This window comes from Sinocyclocheilus grahami, unplaced genomic scaffold (assembly GCF_001515645.1).
Source record: "Sinocyclocheilus grahami isolate Dianchi unplaced genomic scaffold, SAMN03320097.WGS_v1.1 scaffold55.1, whole genome shotgun sequence".
Lineage (NCBI taxonomy): Eukaryota > Metazoa > Chordata > Actinopteri > Cypriniformes > Cyprinidae > Sinocyclocheilus > Sinocyclocheilus grahami.
Genome location: NW_015505234.1, coordinates 602,483 through 623,505, shown reverse-complemented (window position 1 = coordinate 623,505; position 21,023 = coordinate 602,483). Strand labels below are relative to the sequence as shown.

Sequence of the window (21,023 nt, the reverse complement as noted above, 5' to 3'; positions counted from 1 at the left end):
TAGCCATATCGGCCTAGAAAATCGCAACTTTTAATTTTCCGTCGGTCTTAGTACCGCCAAACCCGCAGATCAGCTGAATGGATTAAAAAAACGGTAAAACTCAACTGTTTAACTCTAGGGGAGTTGCAAAATGACCTATTTTCAAAAATAGTGGAGTGTTTCTTTAAATGCAGTCTCATTGTTTATCAAAGTCTTTATTTTTAGTGAAGCTAACATTTCTGAACATTATTTAAACGACACCGGTATTGCGGTATTTAAAAAATTCATATCATAAGAAAAATAAACACCGGTATTCGGTATGAACCGGTATACCGCCCAGCACTACTACCGCCAGACCCGGAGATTGGCTGAATGGATTCGAAAACGGTAAAACTCAACTGTTTAGCTCTAGGGGAGTTGCAAAATGATTATTTTCAAAAATAGTGGAGTGTTCCTTTAAATGCAGTCTCATTGTTTATCAAAGTCTTTATTTTTAGTGAAGCTAACATTTGTCCACTCTCATTGGTGTTTGCAGGTACATGGGAATTGGACTGTCTGCCCAGGGGGTCAACATGAACAGACTGCCTGGTGAGTAAGTGTGTGTGTGTGTGTGTGTGTGTGTGCTTGTATGTACACTAAAGGGATGAGCTGTTCACTACGGGTCATGGTGAACTGTGGGTGACTAATGAGCGGGTGAGGTTACATTTCTGTACCCCACAAAAAAGGCCACTTAAAAAGTAACTTTATTTGGTATTAACATATTAAGTGTGTTTAAGTAAAACAAATGGTGTTCATAACCCCTTTTGATTCTGGCAGAATATTAGAGAAAAAAAAGTAGGGAGGGACTTGATTTCATCCATCAGGAATGATTGGATTGTGAAAAGTGGGTGTTACATACCAGAATGGAGCCAGGCGATTGGAGAGAGCTAAAAAGGAAAGTTGTTTAGGAAGAAGAGCTTTGAAGATTAAAAGAGAAGTTATTACATTTTGATTAAAGAATACGGAGACGTTTTTTCTTTGCAGTAGTGTGCACTGATGAATCCTTTCATGAAAAGGCCAATGCTGACTTTACAGTTCACTTTTGGCTATAGTCTTGTAGCGTAAGACCATTTGTCTCCTACTTTTTCTGTGTTTCACTTTTTAATATCTTTTTTATCACAGTAAGACTATAATTCAGGCCAAGAACGGGCCTCAACATGTCCTGAAAAACATTAGCTGTGGGAATGACCTTGCAAATGCAGAGACATCTCAAGGTTTTTTTTTTCTGTGCACCTTAATCTCAGGAAATAACTTTGTGATGTGTTTTTTTTCTCATGAGTCCTCAAAGGAAAGGAGAGGAAGGAGAGTAGAGCAGACCTAGATCTCATTATTGGTTTTCCTCAATGGATTTTACCTGGTGTCCAGAATGTTCTGAGATCACAAAGCCTTGTCATAATTATTCATACAAAAAGCTAAAATTAATCAGAAAAAATCGTTTCATTCTCAAAGAGAATCCATTTACACGCCAGAGGACGTCAAGCTGCTACTGAACCAGTTCATTTAAATGACTAACTGGAATGAAAAATGACACAGTAACCAAACATAATCCAGTTTGATTGCAAAAACCAAATGAAATGTGCTTGAATTATCATAAAGAAAATGTGACTGAATATTTCGACTGTAGTATGTGGAGCACACTCGTATACACAATATTTGGAATTTGAAAAATATGTTGGCTGCTTTATTCTATCAGTTTGTACACATGTATGATTTGACAACGTAAAGTTAATCTGACTAAATTTAAATGTAATCTAATAGTAAAACAGATTAAATTTAAATCAAAATGTGTTGCTAAATTAAACACCGAATTGAACAGGTGGTGTAAATAAGTTTAGCTTTAGTTAGGTTGACACATTCATTAAGATTTAATATGCAAGTAGACACTAATGAAATTAGTAACCTGTTTTGAAGAATATTAAAATGGATTCAGCGTGTGAATCACATCTTGCTGTAGAAACATCACATTACATATTAGCTCTATATTTATCTATAAAGCGTCAATTATTTTCAGCAGTCATTACTCAGTGTCACATGATCCTTCAGAAGTCATTCTAATTTGCTGATTTTGGTACTCAAGAAATATTTGTTATAATTATCAATGTTGAAAACAGCTGTGCTGATTAATAATTTTGTGGAAACCGTGATGCTTTTTTTTTTAAATTGAAAGAACAGCAATTTATTTGAAATAGAAATTGACCCCAAACTTTTAAACGGTAGCATTTATTAGACAAGAGCATAAGAGAAAGGTCTATATGCAGAAATAGAGAGAGGAGTTTTGGGCACAGTTGAGTTTATGTCACCCTCCTGTGACCCCTTTGACCAATCAAGTGACTTTGTCGTTTGCTTGTTAGCTTCTATACTGTGCCTGAGGCCACTAAAACGCTTCGAAGCAATCTAGCCTATTCGGCATGTGCGTGCTGATGACAACTTATGTGTTTATTGACCCCTGTGCTCTGTATAAGCCACTCTTTGTCTCAGAGCGTTTTGGAATATAGTGGAATTGTAGACAAAACGCATGTCGGGTGGCCAGTGTATTTTCTGGTGTGTTTAGTGCTTACAGCCAACAGCATGATATTTTTTCTCTGGTTGTAGGTACTTCCTTGACTAGAGCTGGGATGCTGTAATGTATGTTCAGTTCAGGTTACTGGATTGCTGCTAGAGTTTATGCTGGAAAATTCGTGTTTCCATGAGGTCTGATGTTTTGCATTTTACATTTTGGGTATTTTGTAATTGTGTGTTATAGAACAAAGCTGGTTCATTGGAAAGCAGATGATAACGGCAATATTTTTTTTCCAGCTACAAATGTATTAAAATTGTAGTAATTTAATATAATAAAAAAATGGGTAATAAAATATAATAAATATGTTAATGGAATACAATTAATAATATAAAGTATGAATAATAATAAATATATAATTTAAATGTAATGTAAATATATATGTATATTTATATTATGTATAGGCTGCTATATAAAATGTGATAATGTGTAGTAATGTATATGAAAACATTCTATAAAATATATGTATATGTTATCAAATCTCTCATAGTTGAGGTATACCTATGATGAAAATTACAGGCCTCTCTCATCTTTTTAAGTGGGAGAACTTGCACAATTGGTGGCTGACTAAATACTTTTTTGCCCCACTATATATATATATATATATATACATTTTTATCATATTTTATTCATTAATGTGTTTGTGTGTGTGTGTGTGTGTGTGTATATATTATTATTATTATTATCATTATTATTTTATGTTAGCTTATAATGTCTTTAATCAGCTTGCCATTTCTCTTTGTGCTTTTTTTTCACTTAAGTCACTGAAGTCACTGTAGTTTCTTATGAGAATGTATGGCACATTGGCACATTGTATGTTTGCATGTGTGCATGTGTGGGTATGTGTGCAATTTGAATGTAATGGTTTTACGCGTCCCGCTGACCTCCATGTCTCTGATCCCATACTGGAGTTCTGCCCAATTCATTAGCATGAAGGGAACACTGAGCTTTGCTTTAGGAGTAATATCCCTGCCCGCACTGCTCTGCAGATTAATCTAATACCACACCACAAGCCCCCTACAGCCTCTGCTTTACTTTGTGTTTTTTTTTTTTCATTCTTCTTGCATCTGTTCAGTCTGCCATTCACAGAATGCACTTGTTTACTCTGTTTCACATAGTGACTATAAATATAATTGCTTACGCAATACCATTTTTATCAGAATCAGAATCAGAATCAGAATCAGAATGAGTTTTTATTGCCAGGTATGTTTACACATACGAGGAATTTGTTTTCATGACAGAAGCTCCACAGTGTAACAGAATGACAGTGACAGAACAAAAACACAGATAATAAAAAATAGAAAATAGAAAAATTTTCTATTTTCACCTTATATTTCTATTTTCACCTAAAAATTTTCACCTTATAATGTACTAATCATAATTGTCTGCCAACATTCATGTTTTGAGTCAGATCGGCCCGGTCAGTGATGTAGACGGACTCCTCCTCTTGGTGGTTTGAGGCAGTGCAAGGTTTAATGAATTGTTCAAATGGTCTTGTAAAATTTACACACAGGCTTGTCCAGCTGCCCACCGAACGAGCCTCAGGGTGGATGTATGGAGCCTTTTAAAGGACATTTTTTTCATGTTGTTACAAAAAACTCTAACTGCGCCTGTCATAAATGCAGTGCTTGTTTCAGAACAGCTGGAAAGCCAACTTCTGCCCACCAGAGCCATTGTCGGTGGTTACAGTCAGGACCTAAGTGTGTTTTTGCTGTGGTCCACCCTTATTATTTTATCCCAGAGTTTTGCTGCCTACCCAGCAAGGGTCCAGCACATATTCTTTTCTGCACAATAATGGGAATGGAGCTCATAATTTCTGAAAGAAGCACTATTTTATGATGCTGTAGACCAGATGGCATATCAAACGCTGCAGGCTTAAGATCAGCTCCGACTCAGCTCTGTGATCAGAGCAGAGGCAGAAACAAGATTCCTTATTAGCAGGCGAAATCTGTGCCCTCCTAGATCTCTACATAAGTGCAACACCATTGTTGACATCCCATGCATATTTGATTATTACATACTTCGGCTAATTTGCTTATGCTTTCAGCTTCCAATAAAAGTGTTGTACTCTCATCGCCGTCTTACATATTTTAGCATGTTTATATTCACAGAATTCAGAATACAGAATTCCACAGATTTGCCCCAAACATCAGTGCAGGAAATGCAGTTTTTGAATCCAAGTGATAGCTACCCATTTTAATGATTGCATTTCTCTCTCTCACCTCAGGTTGGGACAAGCACTCCTATGGTTACCATGGTGATGATGGACACTCCTTTTGCTCCTCGGGGACTGGCCAACCGTATGGCCCAACCTTCACAACAGGCGACGTCATTGGCTGCTGCGTGAACCTCATCAATAACACATGCTTTTACACCAAGAATGGGCACAGTTTAGGTAATAATTTAATGAAAAATGACTTAAGAGTAAATCTTACTAATGCTGAAATCATTAGAAATCAATTTCGGTGCTCAACTTAAAGTTTTTGATATCTTTCTTATGTAATCTCAGAATCCACAATACTAAGCTGTTCTTTTCCCTCCAGGTGTGGCTTTCACAGATCTGCCAGTAAGTAAAGCACACAGACCTCTCTTAAACAGTGTCATCTAAAACTAAAATGATTTTTTATTTTAATAAAATTAAGTATAAATATTAGATGAAAAGCTTAAAGGGGTAATATGATGCAATTTCAATTTTCCTTTCTCTTTGGAGTGTTACAAGCTCTTGGTGCATAAAGAAGATCTGTAAAGTTGCAAAGACTAAAGTCTCAAATCCAAAGAGATATTCTTTATAAAAGTTAAGAGTCAGCCACGCCTACCTAAAACGGCTCGTTCTAACACGCCCCCACATGTCTACGTCATGATGGGGGGAAGATTTGCATAACGCCGCCCAAATGTTCACGCAAAGAAAGAAGGCTTAACTTTTATTCTCGCTGTAGTATTGTTGCCGCCGCTGCCATGTCGTAAAGGCGCTGTGTGTATCGTTGTGAAAGCAAAACTACTTTATTTGGCCTTCCAAAAGAGGACGATATCTGCTTCGTCATGCCTGGAGCTGATCCGTGCTGGTCGCTGAGGAAATACAACAACTTTGCGCTGTGGATCACCGGATCGGCTTTCACCGTGGATGAAGCGGAGTCCAGCCCGGGATCGTCACATGTGGTTGCCGCAAGCCCTCCGGACGCTCCTTCGTTGAATCCACAGGCCGCGCCGTTCTCAAGCCCACCGCCTCTGCTCACTCTAGCCCTCCGGCTGTTCCTCACTCTAGCTCCCGGCCTCTGCTCACTCTAGGCTGTCGCCGCTCACTCTAGCCCGCCGTGTGTGATGCTGTTTCATTACACCAAATACACAAAATAATGTTCTTTTTAGCAACATCATATGACCCCTTTAATAAACTAAAACGAAAATTAGTTGTCTAGTACTACTGTTAATAAAACTGAAACATAAGTAAAAAAAAAAAAAAAAAGGCAAAATTAAACAAACTAAAATTAACTAATATGTATAATATATAATCTAGTATATAAGTAATACTAAAATGACACCACTCTCAAATCAGTAAAGAAGATGGACCGTTTTATATGAAAATGTTTGTATCAAAAATACAAACTCAGGCTTTTGGAAATGTATGCCTATATTGACATGATACTTTTATTTTTCACGCCATCCAAGGCCTCTATCATGCCTGTATCTTTGTTCTAGCTTGTACTTTTCTGCCCAACTTTGGATCTTTGTATTGCAGCAGTTCTCATGTTACTTTCCCCCTAGGATGAATCGCTTGCATTGTAGCATTCATTATTTGTAAGTCACTCTGCGTCTGTTAAATGAATACCTTTAATGGGAGATTGATGGTGTGGTGTTGTCTAATTTTGAGCACAGATTATAATTTATGTTTCTGTATGGAGCTTCAGGTGAGGCCTTGCCAGTTAAGGTGTGACTGAAGCATCCCCTGTGCTGAGAATTACTGACGGTGTATGTGTAGACATTCTGAGCAGACTCTCAGCTCTCTCTTTTTGTCTCTGTCTCTCATTTCAGCCTAACCTGTACCCCACAGTAGGGCTACAGACTCCAGGGGAGATAGTAGATGCTAATTTTGGCCAGCAGCCTTTTGTGTTTGACATTGAGGACTACATGAGCGAATGGAGGGCCAAGATCCACAGCATGATTGCCCGTTTCCCCATCGGAGAAAGACTAGGAGACTGGCAGTCTGTTCTGCAGAAGTGAGCTGCCAGTCACCTAATAATAAATTCAGCAGTCTAAAAGATTATTAAAAACATCTAATTCATGTTACGCTGCAAATTCGTGATTCTTAATGTTTTTTCTCCCCATATTAACCTTTCTATGTTTATATCTGCAGTATGGTGTCCAGCTACCTAGTGCATCATGGGTATTGTGCCACAGCAATGGCTTTTTCCAGAGCCACAGAGACCATGATCCAAGAGGACCAAACCTCCATAAAAAACAGACAGAGTGAGTACGAAGTCAACTAGTTTAGCTAAAAATGAATGGAAATAAATAAATTGATAATTATATCTTGTGTGATTTGAATATGTGACAGAATTAATGTAGACATAACACTGGTAATGAGTTCAGATCTTCCCATGTCCTTTGTGGTTTGGGTATAGGAAAATATAACCATCACGAGGAACTTAATTTTTTACGGAATAAGCAAAACCATTGCTTTTTTGGATGATGAGTTATGAGTATTTTATCAATTTCTCAGTTAGAGTTATAGTAAAGCATCTTTGATTTAAGCAGTAATGAACACTCAAATGAATACAATACAATACAAATTGTATTTCTATAGCACATTTAAAACAACTGCCGTTGACCAAAGTGCTTTCCAGCAACATTACATTCAGTCACACAATCAAGATTCAACATTAAAATGTAAAACCTGGTCCCTCTAATCAATTCTAAAAGCTCTACCAAAAAGGTACGATTTCAATCTAGACTTAAAAGCATCCACAGATGGGGAAGATTTAATGTGCATTGGGAGAGGGTTCTATAATCGAGGAGCAGCCACTGCGAAAGCCCTATCACCCTTTGATTTTAATCTTGTTTTGGGAACATAAAGAATCATCTGATTTGAAGATCTCAAGTTTCTTGAATTTTGATAAGGAATCAATAGGTCAACAGTATATTTTGAGGCAATGCCATGCAACACTTTAAAAACCATCAACAAAACCTTAAATTCAATTCTAAATTCTACAGGCAACCAGTGTAAAGAAACCAAAACTGGAGTAATTCTCTCTCTCTTCTTTGTGTGAGTCAAAAGTCTGGCAGCAGCATTTTGTACTAATTGAAGACAAGATAATTGACCCTGTGAAATACCTGTATATACAGAATTACAGTAATTGATGCGTGATGACACAAAGGCATGAATAATAGTCTCCAGGTCCTTAAAAGAGAGAAATGTTTTCAGTTTAGAAATAATTCTGAGTTGATAAAAGGCAGCCTTCACAACACTAGTAACCTGTTTATCTAAAACTAAGGCTGAATCCATTATAACACCCAAATTCTTAACATGATCTGAAACAATTATCTTCATAGCGGCCAACCTACTTATCATTTCCTTAGAAGCAGAAGAAGGTCCAAAAACGACACACTCAGTCTTATTAGTATTAAGATGAAGAAAATTGCTTGCCAACCAGGCTCGTATCTGACCTAAACACTGATCAAGTCCATCAAAGGATATTACAGCATTCCTATCTAAATATGACGCAAGCTGAGACAGAACAACCTTCTCTAAAATTTTCGATAAGAAAGGTAATTTCGATATAGGTCGGTAATTACTTAAAACAGTAAAGTCCAAATGTGGTTTCTTACGAAGTGGCTGCACTACTGTATGTTTAAAACAAGCAGGAACATTTCCATTAATTAAACTACTTTTAAAAAGAGATTTGAAGAGTTTTACCTAAAAGATCAAACAATTTTAACAACAGCCGAGGAGGAAGAGGATCAGACAGATGTGCAGCAGGTCTAGTGTGCCTTAATATATGCTCCAACTGAGGTAAAGAAATAGGTTCAAAACTACTAAATGAACTCTGATGATTTAACTCGGAATGAAAGGTTGTTGCTGGTATAATCTGTGACCGAAGATTATCAACTTTGTTTACAAAGAATTGCAAAAAATCCTCACACATCTTTTGAGTAGCCTCGAGACAATTAGTAGGCGCAGGAAAAATCACTTTATTAATCATATTACATAGAATATTAGGCTTTTTTGAGTTCTTATTAATTATATTCGAGAAATATTTTGCTTTTGCAACCTTCACAATAGACTGAAAATGTGTCAAAGCTTCTCTTAACATATCAAATGATACTTGCAGCCTATCCTTCTTCCATTTTAATGTTACCATAATTGGTTATCTGGCACTGGCTACAGCTGAGTGAATTTAATAAATCTTGTTGAATGCATTTCAGTGTAAGCCATGAGATGAATTAAATGTTATGTGTAATTTTGCTCGCAAAGAAAGGCAGAGTCTATAGGAGTAAAATTTAATGCTGAAAGTTGGTATTATCATAAAAAATATATATAAAAATTGTCCTGGCTATTCCAAGCTCTATCATTGCAGTCGGCGGGTGTTGCAGTTGAACAGTCCACAAGTCGTCAAATAAAGCTTGCGCATTCATAATAAAACGTGCCGCAGACGGCTCCGGGGGTTGAATAAGAGACTTGTTTTCCTTTGCTAAAGTAAGGAAACTTTGCTTTTGCTCCTACAAACAAACTTGCGAGACTAGCATACCTCAGAGGCGCGCGCACTGCGCATACGTGCTGCGTCATCCGCCGGAACTGCTTCAGTGTATGACAGTCAGCGGAAGTGAGAGAAAGTGTTTATTATGTTTGAAATATGGATATTTTTCTTTAAAAAACTCATGGAATCGCTACAGGAGGCCTTTATTCATCCCCCGGTGCCGTCTGCGGCATGTTTTATTATGAATGCGCAAGCTTTATTTGACAACTTGTGGACTATTCAACTGCAACACCCGCAGACTGTAATGATAGAGCCTGGAATAGCCAGGACAATTTTTAATATAACTCCGACTGGATTCGTCTGAAAGAAGAAAGTCATATACACCTAGGATGCTTCGAGAGTAAGTAAAACACAAGCTCATTTTCATTTTTGGGTGAGCTAACCCTTTAACTGTCAGGGCTGCATATTTCACTATACATTATTATGCGAATCTGTCGCAGTGTGATTCAAGCTTTGCAAAGAGGCTGTTACAGAAGGAGTATTTAAAAGCTATATTGGCAGTAAACCCTCGGACAGCAAACCCATAGCTTTCATGTAAGTGCCATTTATCATTTAATCTGTGAGGAGGGCATTTACATAGAAGTCTTAAAAGCACAAGAGTAATAAAACACCTGTTTAAAAGGGTCAGAGATGAGGAAAATGATCATAAAACTAAATAATGAATGCTCAAAACACTTTACTAACATTGTAAGTGGACCTTAGAGAGAACTATCGAGTGATAAAAAATAACAAAACAAAAGCAAAACACACTAGTTGTTTCTTCTATGTGCTTACAGGAATACAGAAGCTGGTATTGGCAGGACGTGTTGGAGAAGCCATTGACGCAACACAGCAGTTGTACCCTGGACTCCTAGAACACAATCCCAATTTACTCTTCATGTTGAAGTGAGTATGTCTACCAGCCTCTGAGAACCATGTGTGGGCAATTTTGTTTGGAATGGATCAAGAGGAATTGTTTAAATCCCGAAACATGGTGAAAAATGTGTTCTCTACTCTGGGGATCAGTAGAGCTCAGTTGTATTCGAACATCCACAGCTTTCTGGAGTTTCATAGTGCATGCATACCTCGAAAGCATGCAGTCTGAGGTTAGGGCAATCTTTAACTCTGTGTTATACAGAATGAAGGTTCTAAAGTGCCCTATGGTCATTCTGACGAATTGGCTCTATTTTTGTTACTTTTCTTTATAGCAAACACACACTGGGTGAAAAGGGGTCATGGTTGCTTTGGTCTGAGCTGCTCTGATACGATTAGTCATACTATTGCATAAGGTGGAAAATTAGCTGCCTTTGAACTAACTTTTCTTTTTTTTTTGTAATGCTTACAAGTCATACGTCAGCTACTCTGTTGAATTGTGGATGTTATTTATAATATGCAGGCCATATTTCCAAACATTTATCTCGCTGAGGGAGCAATTACTTTTTTAATTGCATGCAATTAGAAGATCCACCTACTAAAATTAGTGGTTTCAAACAATAGCTGAAGTTAAAGAAATGGAAAGGTTTGTATATCTACTTTCACTTAAAAAAACAAGTTATTGAGAGAAAATGGGGAAAATAGTTAGTTTTGGTTTCGGCTGGCAGACGGGAGTGTACAAAAGTCACAGTTGAAACATTGACGATGTTACAAAAAATTATATTTCAAATAAATGCTGTTCTTTTGAACATTCTACTCATCAAAAAAATCTTGAAAGCAATGTATCACAGTTTCCACAAAAATATTAAGCAGCAACTGTTTTCAACATTGTTTATAAGACTTCTGTTAGACTTCTGTTCTTAGGTTTTTAAGGGATAGTTCACCCCAAAAATTAAAAAGCTGTCATCACCCTCAAATTGTTCCAAAACTGAATGAATTTCTTTCTTCTGCTGAACAAAAAAAGGTAATATTTTGAAAAATGTGTGTAACCAAACAATTGATTGTCCTCATTGTCTTCCATAGTATTTTTTCCCCCATATACTATAGATTATCAACTCTTTGGTTGCCCATATTCTTTAAAATATTAGCAATCAACAGAAGAAAGAAACTCATACAGGATTGAAACAACCTGAGGTTGAATAAATGATGACACAATTTTAATTTTTGGGTGAACAATCCTTTTATTAATTCTTTGTCATGCATTGAAAACGTGATATCCCTGATCTTTGTTCCTCAAGCAAACTGCATTCAGACAATCAGTCTAAGCACTACGGAGCAATAAACCCTTTTCTCAACATGTTACTGGCATTTATGGCGCATTCGCTGCCTCTGTGCAATGTTAAACTTCTTTTTGGAATCAATTGCAGTTACGTTTGCTTGGCTGCAATTTTGTTTTGACATAAAGGTGAAACAGATTTATATATATATATATATATATATATATATAAGTCTTACATGGAGGTGCATGCATGTTATTATTTAATTGCACTGTTGGATGTCATCAGATGTCAGATGCTGCTGTGGGAATAGTGCCAGGATGTGTGGGAAGGAAGCAGTGAGAGCTGACTCCACTCTCTGTCTCTGTGATGGATAACAGTTGAATGACAAGCAGACAGTTTAATGGATTGCTGAGCTGACAGTGTCAGTCAGTAGGCATAATGGATAACAGAAATCTGGTTGACAGACATTTGATTGGATTGGCAGGTCTGAAGTGAGTGTGTATTTGTGTGTGAGATCTTACTGGTATATAAAAGGGATTTTTGCTGCTGTCCCTTAGGTGTCGGCAATTTGTGGAGATGGTGAATGGTACAGATAGTGAGGTACGGTGCTTTAGTGTCCACTCTCCTAAATCACAGGACAGCTATCCTGGCTCCCCCAACCTGAGCCCGCGGCACGGAGCCACCAATGCTCACTTGCACAACACAGGTAACACTGACACACTCCACACTAACATCTTTGGTGTTACTTAAAAGCTAAGCACTTTGTGATTTAATGTATTTGGTTGTGTCATAAAAAATCCTTGTTTCATCCCAGAATCTAAATAAAAAAACAAGAATAGTATTTTGCATAAAGGAAAACAAATTGAAATCGTGACATTATTTGCATGACATTTAAACCAATTTTCATTAACATTATTACAAAAAAAGTTATCATAAATAAATCATCATTAATAAAAACATCTATATATTACATTAATACAGCAGTCAGTTTTTGATATTAAAATCATCATATATTAAATTCAGTGCAACAAATCCCACGTTGTGTACTTCCAGTTGCACTTCGTAAATGTTCTTAATTATAGATCTAAATGAATTCATGCTTATTAAGATTTATTGTATTTTTTCACATTACAGTAATGAGAATTATTTTTTTGCATTATATTTATATGTAAATAATGTTCCAGTGCAAACATTTGTAATGCTTCTAAAATAGGCTTCATTTTTTTGCTAAATATTATTGCTAACACTTTATTTTAAGGTCCAATTCTCACTATTAACTAGTTGCTTATTAGCATGCATATTGCTAGCATATTGGCTGTTTATTAGTACTTATTAGGCACATATTAATGCCTTATTCTGCATGACCATATTCTAGATCCCTTAACCCAACCCAATACCTAAACTTAACTACTACCTTACTAACTATTAATAAGCACAAATGAGGAGTCTATTGAGGGAAAATATAATTAGTTAATAGTGAATATGTGTTTCCTAATCTAAAGTGTTACCATATTATTATTAGTTTTTATTTAGTTTGAGGTCACATATGACGTTAATATTTATTAATGATTTTTTGTGCTCACCCATGTCTACAGTGTTTCTGTTAAATAGTCTTGAACTGTTTAACACTTTTCCAAAAAGTGTAGGGTAGAAATCTATGCAATTAGAAACCGTTAATCATTGATTAATTCTTTTATTATTATTATTACAGTCAATTGATTAATATACTAAATTCAGTTCAACAAGTACCACCATGATGTGTACTTAGTTGCATCTTTTTAATTACAAATCTAATTTATTTAATATTTATTAATTGATTTCTTATTTGAGCCAACTAGTCTTAATTGTTAGCTGAAAGCATTAATCAAAATTAGCCCAAATATTGATTAAACCAAGATGCAAGGTTTGAAGGATGTATAGACATTTGTGAAGAACAGATATTCAAATTCAGAATTCCATGAGTAACATCTCCAAGAGAACACATTCATAAAAGATGTGGAACAGATGGTTTATTGAATCACTTGTTTCACCTGTACTGCAGTTGGGTGGCTTATGTAACTTACAATTGAAGTGATGCACTTTCATTCATACTGTTTCTCAAGCTAGTTCTCATTGTTTCTTTCTCTCATGACTCAGGAGCAGACAGTCCCACATGCAGTAACGGGGTCACCCCTACTAACAAAAATAAGAGCCACAACAAATACACAGGTGTAAGCTCCGCCTCCTCCTCTCCATCCTCCTCTCCTTCCTCCGTCAATTACTCAGAGTCTAACTCTACCGACTCCACCAAGTCACAGCCCCACAGTGCCACCAGCAACCAGGAGACTAGGTCTGTGTTGTTGTTGATTGTGATGGTGATTGCGGGTTTGAATTTAAGCCAGACAGAAAAACAAAATATGCAGTTGCATGCAAGCAAGACTACGCATATAAAATTGAATTTTTTCACAAATATTGTGTACTTGCATTCTCGAGAGACCAGCTCTGCTGTTGACTGTGTATTTTTGTGTGTTGACAGTGATAGTGAGATGGAAATTGAGGCAGAACATTACAGCAACGGCGTGACAGAAAGCTCAACTCGCATTATGAATGGCACATATAAACACCAGGAAATCCTGCAGGCGGATGACAGCAGTGTTGGCAATGGAGTAGCAGGTACGGGACATGCTCCCATGCACACCAGATATGCAGGACTTTCAAAGTCATACTCAACAGGCTGTGAGAACGGCTTTTAAAAAATATTCTTCTCATCCCTTTTTCATTCTTCTCTCTGAAGGGACTCATTCTTTTTCTGCTTTCTCTGTCCTTCTCCCCCTTGAGAGCTGCTAAATTGAGCTTCTCTATAATTCAGCCCATTAAATGTTTTTCTCCAAGGTTACAAAGAGAGAGTGTGATCTTTTGTAGTTGCAAAGTTTTTGTAAAGTGTGTAGTTTTTTTTTATAGCACCCAGTGCTCAGGTTTTTTTGTTTAGTTTTTTTGCTTAGATTTGAGAAAATGGTTCAAATGTATTTAAACATTTTATTCAGACTATTATATTGAGGACTTTTTAATATTGTTTTTATATTATATTATATTAATTGTTGTTGAACATTATGGGGTCAGTAACTTTAAAAAAAAATAATAATTATATTTTAATTCGGCAAGGATGCCTTAAAATTACATTTATAATGTTACAAAATATTTCTATAACAAATAAATAATTTTATTTTAAACTTTCTAGTCATTAAATAATTCTGAAAAAGGTATCACAATTTCCACAAAAATATGAACAATTTCAGCATAGATAATAATAAGAAATGTTTCTTGAACTCCAAATCAACATAGAATGATTTCTGAAGGATCGTGTGACACTGAAGACTGAAGTAATGGCCTTTACATGAATAATTTACATTTTAAAATATATTCAAATTGAAAACAATCATTTTAAATTGTAATAATATTTCACAATATTACTGTTTTTATTGTATTTCAGATCAAATAAATGCAGCCTTGGTGAGCTTAAGAGACTTCAAAAACATTTAAAAAACTTAAATGTTTGAATTATATTATATTATTTATTATATTATATTGTATTACATTACATTACATTTGGCAATATTTGCATTCCCAGTAGTTCCACTTGCTTATTAAACATAGCCTCAGATTAATAAAACAATTTAGGCGAGATTTCCCAGCTGTACTATATTGAAGCAATTTTTTAACCACAATAGCTATGTGCGCTGTGAAATTAGAGTTGCAAACATATCGGTGGTTTCATTGCAATGTGTCTGCTCCTCTAGATGACAGCTGCAGCTCAAGACAGCTGTGTGGAGGAAACCAGGCGGCCACGGAGAGAATGATCCAGTTCGGCAGAGAGCTTCAGGCCCTCAGCGAACAGCTCTGCCGCCAGTACGGCAAGAACGCCACTCACAAAAAGATGCTGCAGGTAGGAGGGATGGAGGGAAAGAGAAGAGTAGGGCGTTATAGTGATATTGTACAATCATAACACATCAGTTTGATTGTTGTGTTTTATATTAAATATTGGTGAAGCGGTCTATTTAGACTTGCAATAAAATTCTGAGCATATAAACTAATCTGTTCAACTCCTCTGCCTCTTGTTTGTTGCTGATGTAAATACACAGTTGAAGTGGAAAGTTGAATAGCCCTGTGGGTAGCAGTACACTTGCATCCTTTGTGCCCACTCGCCAATGTGTTTGTTTGTGTTCAGGATGCATTCAGTCTGCTGGCGTACTCAGACCCCTGGAACTGCCCCGTGGGCCAGCAGTTGGACCCCATGCAAAGAGAGGCGATCTGCTCCGCTCTCAACAGTGCTATTCTGGGTAAGGCTGCTTGGCTGTCTCAGATCACACACTAGTACGTTCTGTGAACATGATTGCTTATGTAGGCCTTTTAATTTAAATGTGGCTGCAGTCACATGAGACCGATAAATTAGCTTGTAATGGTCTAGTAACATGGCCACAGGTTGTTATTATCATACCTGCATATTTACTATCGGTGATCTTTTCCCTCATTCAGAGTCTCAGAATCTGCCCAAACAGCCTCCACTCATGCTGGCTCTGGGTCAGGCCACGGAGTGCGTGCAGCTGATGGCCAGGGTTCGCTCTGGTTCCTGCTCCTTCGCCAGAGTCGACAACTTTTTGCACTAGCGCCAGTCCAGGTGAGAGCACCAAGGTAATTATAGTTTTGAAAAATACTTTATTTTTTATTTTTATACAGGAACTTGATTGTAAATGTAGTCAAAATTAGTTTCTGAAAAGGATTAGTTTTAGTTGCGTTTTCATTTTAATTCAATGTAATTTTTCATCCCTTTTAACATGGGAACATAAATTATTCTGTAGATAGCAAGACACACAACACTTTATCAGAAAATGTGAAATGTAATTGGTGGGTGGTTGGTCTTGTAAAGTTTAGCAAGATTTAGTAAATCAGACCATGCAGCATTAATAAATAATAATTAAAAAAAACCCGAAAGGTCATTTCTCTGTAATTTATTGAATTTTTGTTTATATTTTTTTGCACATTTATAGGTCCGGTTTAGTTTTTGTTCTTCTAGTGTTTACCAAGCTCACCTTTTTATTGTTTTAGTTTACTTAGCTTTTTTTCCACTTGTAGTTTTATTTTAATTCAGTATCATTTTAGTTTTTGATTCCTTATCTGCCTTATTTTTAACATAAGAGCAGGTGCGGCCATTTGTAACTTGAATGTGTGAGGCTTCCAGGGTCATTCGCTTCCAGTTATTTTAGCTGTACGAAAACAAACAGTCCTTTATATTGCAAACTGTGATATTGTCATATTATTTTAATATATTATCATCATCAAAAACACACTGGTTTTTAGCACAAATAGTGTTACTGGGAACATAAATTATTCTGTAGATAGCAAGACACACAACACTTTATCAGAAAATGTGAAATGTAATTGGTGGGTGGTTGGTCTTGTAAAGTTTAGCAAGATTTAGTAAATCAGACCATGCAGCATTAATAAATAATAATTAAAAAAAACCCGAAAGGTCATTTCTCTGTAATTTATTGAATTTTTGTTTATATTTTTTTGCACATTTATAGGTCCGGTTTAGTTTTTGTTCTTCTAGTGTTTACCAAGCTCACCTTTTTATTGTTTTAGTTTACTTAGCTTTTTTTCCACTTGTAGTTTTATTTTAATTCAGTATCATTTTAGTTTTTGATTCCTTATCTGCCTTATTTTTAACATAAGAGCAGGTGCGGCCATTTGTAACTTGAATGTGTGAGGCTTCCAGGGTCATTCGCTTCCAGTTATTTTAGCTGTATGAAAACAAACAGTCCTTTATATTGCAAACTGTGATATTGTCATATTATTTTAATATATTATCATCATCAAAAACACACTGGTTTTAAGCACAAATAGTGTTAGAGGTTACTGCTCTTTGTTATTCTGCTAGTTATTTGCCTGCTAATGAATCAGAAGTCTCGCACATTCGAAGAAAATAGTCAACCAGACATCTGCTTCTAATTGGAGGTTTCTTTTTGATAGTGTAAAGGTGCACGAGATTAAGTAAATCAGACCATGCAACATCAATAAATATGACAACTGAATTTTTATTCATGTTTAAATACACATTTATAGGTCTTGTTAAGTGTTCAATCTTTTGCAAAATCACTTTTATTTTACTTAGCCTCTTTTTCTGCTGTTAGTTTACTTTTTTTATTTTTTTTTATTAAAATATCACAGTTTTTCCTATTGTCTGTTAAATACATAACCCATTTGTATTTCCCTCAGGCAGTGTTCAGGACAGCTATGAGGAGGACTTTCCAGTTGGATGCCATGACAAGAAAACGCGTTTGAATTGTTGTGTCGCTTGCCGTTTGCCAGAGGCAGCCGAGCAGAATGAATAGAAACATGAGAAGAGAGGCTTCTTTTTAATTTAGTATTATCAAATACAAATTGTGTGACACTATTTAAAGATAATGAATTATTCTGTTTATCTAGTCATTTTTATTTTAGTTTATATTTTGTCCGTTTGTTGTGCTCATCTTGAAACAAATCAACTTCCAAAACTATTTTATTTTTCATGGGTGAATTCAGTGCATAGTATTTCAAGCGTACCATATCAAAAATATACATAAAGGTAAGTTCCTACTGAAAATTTGAGCTACGCACTCTGGTTTTTCTCAGTCAGAGCTCAGGTATTTAGACAGACCTTTCTTTAGTCGGCATATTTGCGGACACAGGTGTTGCTTCACCAGATCATACTGTGGGTTTTTAAGCAGGTCCTTTTGTATGTACAAGCAAAATCTATAGTTTTGTTTTTATTTGGTCAACCTTAACAGCCCCTTTAGAAATTAAATGGACGTATGGTGCGCATACGTGAATTAAGTGTGACCTTACAAATTTTCATTGGCGTAAGTGTGCGAGAGAGGGTGAGATAACGCATGACTCCTAGCGTCTTTTAAGCTACTTTAGTATCTCAGACACCAGCACAAGTTTCATTAGACACAATCACACAGTGACGACGACGCAGACTTGTCCTTGGGTCCAATGTAGATGAGTTATATTTTCAACCATAGACCTTTGCCCAAAAATTGATCTATTTTACCTATATTTTACCATCTTTATAGCAGTGAGTATCATGCAAATGTCAACCTTCACTTTTTAAGTTTTAAGTTAGGTATATTGAAGTTAACAAGTGGTTTTCTGATTTGTGTGGCTGTACCAAATAAAAACGCAAAATTTTTGACAAAAGAAAATTAAGGGCAGTAGTTTGATTACTGAGAAGCTCCACTGAAGCTTACAGACTAACTTCGTATACAAAGTCTTTACGTTTTATACCCATGTGAATAGTGTCACTGTTGATAGTTTTCCTGTTAGATGAATAACTACAAACTGACACCGTTTCAACTTGTTATTGGTTGTTTCATTGGCTGTTAAGTACTGTTGTTCAAGTTTCTTACCATTGGATGCACTGTACTTCAATTAATGCACATGATGCATTACTGTATCTGTCTACCTCTCCTGTTCAGTAATGGAGGGACCGAGTATGAACTTGCAGCGTGCAAGACAATTGACTGACCCAGCGTTCCTGCAAATGAACAGAAACAAACAAAAACAATTTTTATTGCTTATTTAGCACCTAGAACATCTCCTTAAATTGCAATCATCTTTGTTGCTCCAGAACTTCACTTCGACCTCATATCAGTGCAATTGTTTTGGTTTTTTCCCTCCCCGATGTCCTTTGTAAATGTGATGTTAACTGGCTCGGGCACTTAACACTTTTTATTTCCCATTAGCAGCCTGTGTTTCTTTTTTTCAAATCTGATCATCCTTGAAGGAAAAACTATAAATCGATCCCATGTCAACCCAGCATTTTACTTGCCAGCACGCCGCTGTGGTGTTGAATGTAGTTTAGCCAATTTTATTTCCCACATTTTTTGCTGCTGGCCATCATGAGATTGTTACATTCCCATATCTACACCAGCTTTTGTTCATTTCAGTTATACCTCATTTACTCTTAGGTCAGTGCTGTCTAGCTTGTTGTATCAAGACAGGCGTTTTAACGGAAGGTATGTGTAGTGCAGGTTGACCTGCAGATCATCTGGCTGAAGTCAGAGGTCACAGCATCGCTGGAAGGTTGCACATGCTCCTCAGTAGCTAAAATAAAGTTGACCTTCCCAGCTTTGGAGTTACATAATGAATATAGGCACTAATGCAAAGTAAAATAACAGATTACACTGTTTTGGAGCCCCACCATTTGTTTTTAGCAGTGTTTATGTATCAGTCTGATTGTGTGGTGCGGGAATTTTACACATCCTGATCCCTAAGAATCTTGTTTTACCATTTTACTCCGCTAAATGGGTCCATTTGGTTGTTAAATGGTGGTATCATGTTGCATGGGGACATCTTGTGTAACTTTTTACTTATGTTTGAGTTACAAAATTGCAGTTTATATAGAAGCACTCTTCTACTGACATGTACGTTGTAGATCTTTTGTCATGGGCTGGTTTTTTAATGCCAAGTATGTTTTGGAACTCATCATAATCTAACCACCTATAATGAATATTGTCGTTTTAAAATAATCCATCATAGAACTTCTTATTGGCTTTAAATAGGGACCTACATAAATGGAAGGGAAGAAAGTAGTCAAATTCTTTGTCGATATCTTCTTAGTCATGTGGTGATGTTCCTGCCTCAAAAGACAATGGAGCAGGACGGGCAGAATGGAGTACAGCAAGCTGTGCACAATTTACTTCTAATATGATTTTAATTTTATTTGAGTTCTCTTTGAGAAATTGTGAAATGAGTTACCCTCTACTTAGCATGAACCTTTAAAACCTTTAAAACAACATAAAAAAGAAAAACACTTTAAAAACAAAAGAAGAAAAAAAAGAGACATACCTATGTACTGGAAACATGATAAAGAAATATTGTACTCATTTAATTTTGACAGAATTATTTTTATTAAAATACACATCCATGAGCAAATTGTGTCTGATTTGTGTTATTCTGTTGTTATTGTTTCTTTGAATTGTTCCTGCACATTTTATATAGAGTCCATAAAATGTATATGGCTCAGGATCATATGTGTAGCAACGTGCAGATCTCGTCGACAGGTTGAGAATGAGTCTCAGCAGTGATGTTGGGTGTCTCCTGTAAGTGATGGCTGTCTGGAAGTGGGAACTCATGGTTTATATATTGATAAAGGCTCCTGCACTGTAAAAAAAAAAAAAAAATCGGTGACATTTACGGTAAAATACCGGTAGCTGTGGTTGCCAGAACTTCACCGTTAAAAATATGGTAGCACCATTTTAGGTTTTACAGACTTAACTTAAATTGACAATAAAAAAACGTATTTCATTAACTGATGTAATATTAATAAACCAGCATATTGAAGTACTAACATCTGTTTTGAACCATTGTAATACTGATAACAACCAAAAACAGGTAGTGATGAGAAAGTCACATGATCAATCAAAGCTCATCAAACAGCTCTTCCACAAGCTGAAGTGTGTACACACACACACACACACACACACACACACACACACACACACACACACACACACACACCAACACACACACACACACACACACCCAAAC

The 21,023-nt window shown here is 36.2% G+C and overlaps 1 protein-coding gene and 1 long non-coding RNA gene across 3 annotated transcripts in view; one reads left to right on the top strand and one right to left on the bottom strand.

The window, feature by feature from the left end:
- The window catches only part of LOC107583731 (ran-binding protein 10), a 32,416-nt gene extending 12,008 nt beyond the window's left edge, over positions 1–20,408 (top strand). Inside the window, exons 3-15 of one of the 2 annotated variants that reach the window (XM_016270027.1) lie at positions 515–567; positions 4,803–4,970; positions 5,119–5,141; positions 6,602–6,786; positions 6,924–7,036; positions 10,101–10,209; positions 12,014–12,162; positions 13,593–13,785; positions 13,972–14,108; positions 15,233–15,378; positions 15,661–15,772; positions 15,969–16,110; positions 17,709–20,408. In XM_016270027.1, coding sequence (XP_016125513.1) covers positions 515–567; positions 4,803–4,970; positions 5,119–5,141; positions 6,602–6,786; positions 6,924–7,036; positions 10,101–10,209; positions 12,014–12,162; positions 13,593–13,785; positions 13,972–14,108; positions 15,233–15,378; positions 15,661–15,772; positions 15,969–16,099 — 1,519 coding nt within the window. In that variant the 3' untranslated portion in view covers positions 16,100–16,110; positions 17,709–20,408. Of the gene's footprint in view, positions 1–514; positions 568–4,802; positions 4,971–5,118; positions 5,142–6,601; positions 6,787–6,923; positions 7,037–10,100; positions 10,210–12,013; positions 12,163–13,592; positions 13,786–13,971; positions 14,109–15,232; positions 15,379–15,660; positions 15,773–15,968; positions 16,125–17,708 lie in introns of both variants that reach the window. The other variant, XM_016270026.1, reaches the window with a different exon arrangement.
- A 152-nt stretch (positions 20,409–20,560) lies between these two features.
- The window catches only part of LOC107583905 (uncharacterized), a 1,976-nt gene continuing 1,513 nt past the window's right edge, over positions 20,561–21,023 (bottom strand). The window contains exon 3 of the long non-coding RNA XR_001609077.1: positions 20,561–20,636. This is a non-coding gene — a long non-coding RNA (uncharacterized lncRNA). The remainder of the gene's footprint in view (positions 20,637–21,023) is intronic.